The sequence below is a fragment of the Metopolophium dirhodum genome, chromosome 4 (genome assembly GCF_019925205.1).
Source record: "Metopolophium dirhodum isolate CAU chromosome 4, ASM1992520v1, whole genome shotgun sequence".
Taxonomy (NCBI): Eukaryota; Metazoa; Arthropoda; class Insecta; order Hemiptera; family Aphididae; genus Metopolophium; species Metopolophium dirhodum.
The window spans coordinates 27721141-27726191 of NC_083563.1; the positions used below are offsets into that span (position 1 = coordinate 27721141).

Consider the following 5051-nt stretch of genomic DNA (forward strand, 5'->3'; position numbering starts at 1 on the left):
GTATTAATATAATATAACTAATTATATTTCAGATTATTGACTACCTAGTACCTATTGAGTATATCATATTACATTTACTATGGGACCCACTGACTACCACCCACCCCTCTATTTAAGAAAAATCTCAGAGGAAAATGCCTCTGAAATTACAGTTCACCACGCCACTGGTTGATATAGTTCATAAAAAATGAAACTGTTTCAATACACCGAAGTTAAAAGTCACTCTGCGGATTGACGGTACATTATTTCAATAGACGCTCGACAGGGCAGAGGGCGCTGGCTCCGTTGCGTATAATCATGTATAATCAACCTTGATGTTTAAACATTTTAAACTTTAATGACAACATTAAAGCAATATTTAATAATAATGACAAAAACAACAACAACAAAACAATGGGCGTTTTTTAATACAATAATAACCACTGAATTATTATCTCCCACGCGAGTCACACCAGTGCACCACTAGCGCGCCAACATCCGGCCGGACGATAACGACCTTGACGGTTCGTGCTTTGAACAATCGTGGAGATTATTATTATCATTATCATTTATATTTTATCATCACCGCTGTAGTTGTCGTATCGTTATCTACACCGGTGTGAGTCCGCGGCGGTCCGATACCCACACCACTAAACCAGACGTGGTCTACGGACTACGCTCCCACTTCTCGGTCTTCAGTTTTTCACACTTCACAGTACCTATAAAAATAATAATATTATATTGTTATTATTTATTAACTTATTCGCAATACGTTCGTCCACAGACCACAGTTGTACACACTCAGTCGCTCGAGCCGGTCGATCTTCTCTTATTCTCTATTTATATTGTAATTTCTTTTCAACTCGGCCATGCGTTTGGGTACAGTCATTCCGGACTTCTCTGCCGTCACCACCAAAGGTCCGATAAACTTCTACGAATGGGTCGGTGAATCGTGAGTACCCAATACGTAATTATTTATTTATTTTAGGTATCGTCATAGTAATGACACTTCAATAATGAATTATAGAGTTTACTTCATATTATTATTCATTAATTGATACGTTCGCTGTTTTGTATTGGAACTTGTTTTAATATCTATATTTCAATTTTTAATTTAGATGGTGCGTTTTGTTTTCTCATCCCTCTGATTTCACACCGGTATGCACCACCGAATTAGGCAAAATGGCCGTGCTGGTAGACGAATTCACAAAACGCAGTGTCAAAGTCTTGGGTCTGTCATGTGATAAATTGGAAAGCCACGTAGATTGGATAAATGTAATGACTTCACTTTTAACTCTGTTTCTATAATTATTATGTGTTACGATCCTAAATTAATAACAATTTATCATTTTCAGGACATCAAATCATATTGTCTAGACATTAAGGGAGAATTCCCATATCCCATTATTAGTGACAGCACGCGGGACTTGGCTGTACAACTAGATATGATCTCCGAGGAAGACAAAGACAATGTTGAGTTGGCATTGACCATTCGATCTCTTTACATAATTGGACCCGACAAGAAGGTTAAACTCATGATGGTTTACCCGACCAGCACTGGTCGTAATATTCAGTAAGTCATGTTTACATTCAAGAATTCAAAGGTTTTTGTTAAATAAATAATGTCAATCATAATTTTTAACCATTAATTGTTTTAAAATACCTACCTAAACATATAAACTGACATTATCATACATATCTAATGTGTAATTCATTAAGGCTCATATACTTATGCCATTGTAAAAAAAAAGTATATTGTTATTATTTGTAAACAAAACAGAAAATAAGAATTAAGAATCAATATAATAGGGCAACTAAGTGTTTTAAATATTAATTTTCATATTTTATGCTCTAACCCCTTACAGAAACCTTGAATTTGTCCAAGTGGATTCAACTAATAAATAATAATTGTTTTAATATGGTATACATTGTAATCTTTCCAATGTATTTTTGAGACGTTTTCATAAAGTTAAATTATTTTCAATTTTTAACACCAATATAAACTTAATAATTATGTACCTATAAACCTAAAGTTCAAACATTTTTACCTTTATAGAGAAATTTTACGTTGCATTGATTCACTCCAGTTGTGTGATAGAAAAAATACCATTGCTACACCTGCAAATTGGGTGGTAAGTAAATAATTATTTTTTTTTATGAAATTTGTGACTTCCAATCTAAAATAAACTTTTGTTCATATTAGCCCGGTGAAAAAGTTATGATCCTGCCAACAGTAAAAGATGAAGACCTCGATACACTCTTTCCAAATGGTTATGAAAAACGCTCAATGCCTTCTTCAGTTGATTACTTAAGAACAACTACTGATTATTAAAATACATCATTGTTTGAGTGTTATTCACATTTATTTAAAAGAGATTTATTTTTTTATATAAATTATGATTTGTTAAAACTATAGTTTATAATATTAATTGATTAAATAAACATTATACATAATATAATCAATACTTTTTACAAACACTTTTATTTATTTTTGGATATTGTGGATATTATATTATATAAGACTAAATTCAAAAGCCAATATTAGATCAATATAACAAATTGTATTATCTCTACTACTTTTTACATTCTTCTTCCTACTTAAACTAAGACATACATTAATACAACAAACAATAATTTATAATATTAATAAAAAAGTTAAATATAATAAATCACTATTCAAGTGTTATAAAAGCTACATCCCATATTTTAAGTCAATTAGCTAAATGGTTTATTTATACAAAAATATACATAATTTTTTAATAATAATATTTTTCTTATTTTTAATTTGTCTAATTTCTATAATATGATGTGCACCTAAATTTGAATTTTAACATTTAGAATATTGTATTACCACAGATTATATTAAATTATTTTATTATTATATTATTTTATATAATCTGCAAGGCTGGGCAAGTTAATGATTTTTTTTAACTCAGTTAAGTTAAGTTGAGTTAATATGCACCAATAATAACAAAAAGTTAAAAGTAAATTTAACTTTAGGTTAACTCAGTTAAGTTAAAAGTTAATACACCCTTTTTGTTAACTTTTTATTAAGTTAAAAAAAAGTTAATTTGTTTATACAGCGCTAGCGTACTTAATTTTTTTCCAACCCAAAACTAAATTATAGGTTATAGTGTTAATACTTCATACAGTATTTCCATATAAGTTAGATTCGAATGATATAAATTTTTAACTTAAAACAATTTACGATACATATTTTTTGACATGAAAACGAAATAAACTGAAATGGTAAAATATTATAAAATTAAAAACAAAGTAAATTAACTTAACTTACTTCTTAAAATGAAAAATTAACTTGTTAATTTCACGTTAATTAAGAAAGAAATTTAGTAAGTTAACAGTTAAGTTCATAAAAAGCCAAAAGTAACTAGTTGTTAAAAAGTTAAAATAAAATTAACTTTTTAACTCGTTAATTCCCAGCCTTGATAATCTGTGATATTGGTAAAATACACATCATATTATAGATATTTTATTTATTTATTTATTTATTTATTTCAGTGAAATTCAATTATAATACAATAATAATATTAAGAGCTGATACGTATGTATACCAACTGAGCTAAGCTTGTATCTGGTAAACACTATATACCACGAGCTGCGATCCTGTAAAATATTTTGGGAACTTAAGGACTAAAGTATTTAGTAGCAAACATTAAACATTCTTTCATATTATAATCAATATGTTTTACTGTTACAATATATTACTTTTTTTATAGAGCTTTATGTTATGAACAAAACCGGCCAAACTGAACTTCTTGTTAAAATATTTTAGAGAATTATATAGAACATAACATAACATTTTTTAAACCGCCATTTACATTAAATCATTGTGTAGTTTGTAATAAAATGAATTACAAATTTTAATTTTGAACCATACATATACTAAAGTCTTATAAGTTAAATTATAATTTTTCCATATTATTAAGATTGTAGAGTCAAACTAAAGATCTATGTTCAGTTCAGTTTAAAATTAAATAAAATCCAAAAAAAATTCCCAGCGTTTTTGAAAACTATTGGGAATTTTAAATTTTGACCTCCCGAATGCACCAACTAGATTCACTTTCCCATCAAACAAGATACTGTTGAAGCTAATCGAAGCAGTGTTACTGCCCCAGACGGTGATGACAGCCACAAAAATTTAAAAAAAACACACATCATTGTAAAATCAATACATTATGAGCGGAGCTCAGAAACTAAAATAAAAATGTGCAGTTTTATTTAAATACAACAATTATATTGTATTCTAAATATTTGATTTTTCTATTCAAGGACTTGTTGGGGAGTGAATGTTATTTATATTTTAACCAGAGATAAATAAGAAAAACTACATTAAAAAAGATTTAAATAACGCTTCAATGACCCTGTATTTTCCGATTAAAGTGTTTATTTGAAAATAATAGTTGTTATAAAATTTAATATTATTAATAAATGTGTTAATAGTATGGTTAGCACCAACTATTTCTATAAAAAGAATTTCAGGCATTTGAATTAAAAATAAAAACTGAACTATTCTGAAAATATCTTCAGATATCGGTGTTTGTTTAATGCCAAAGATGGGGATTTTGAAGAAATGACAATAATGTGATAAAACTATTGTAATTCAATTAGTTTGTTTTGATAAAATACCTAAGCTTCGACTAAGGTAAACATAGTTAAACATTCCGCTGCTACTGTAAAATTTGACGAACAGCACCCGTGAGTATTAAATATTAATACAGTCGCTTTTTGCCTTACCAGATATATTGAATATTAGCCATCAAACTGAAAACATGAAAATAAAAGGAACAAATAATTATTGTTTAATTATTTCAATATTATTCAGTATTTTTATTTTTGGCTTTTTGATTTAGGTTTTTGTTTACATTTTGACTAATTATTATTCAAACTGTGCTATAGAGTGAAAGTTGTGGTCTGTGTATGACACAAATTATTGGAGGTCATTAAAAGTAGAAGTTCTGGACGACTACCTACTAGGTACTTCAGTAAAAATATGGGCTATAGGCTATATTATAATTACCTTGATGTAGGTACCTAGCCACCTAGGGTAAGTC

At 28.4% G+C, this 5051-nt stretch overlaps 1 protein-coding gene across 1 annotated transcript; it reads left to right on the top strand.

Moving 5' to 3' along the window:
* The first annotated feature begins 641 nt into the window (after positions 1 to 641).
* LOC132943457 (peroxiredoxin-6-like) lies at positions 642 to 2442 on the top strand. The gene is made up of 5 exons (XM_061012466.1): positions 642 to 931; positions 1098 to 1254; positions 1335 to 1552; positions 2036 to 2111; positions 2183 to 2442. The coding sequence occupies exons 1-5, from the start codon at positions 849 to 851 to the stop codon at positions 2309 to 2311; spliced, it is 663 nt and encodes a 220-aa protein (XP_060868449.1). The 5' UTR covers positions 642 to 848; the 3' UTR covers positions 2312 to 2442.
* The last annotated feature ends 2609 nt before the right edge of the window (positions 2443 to 5051 follow it).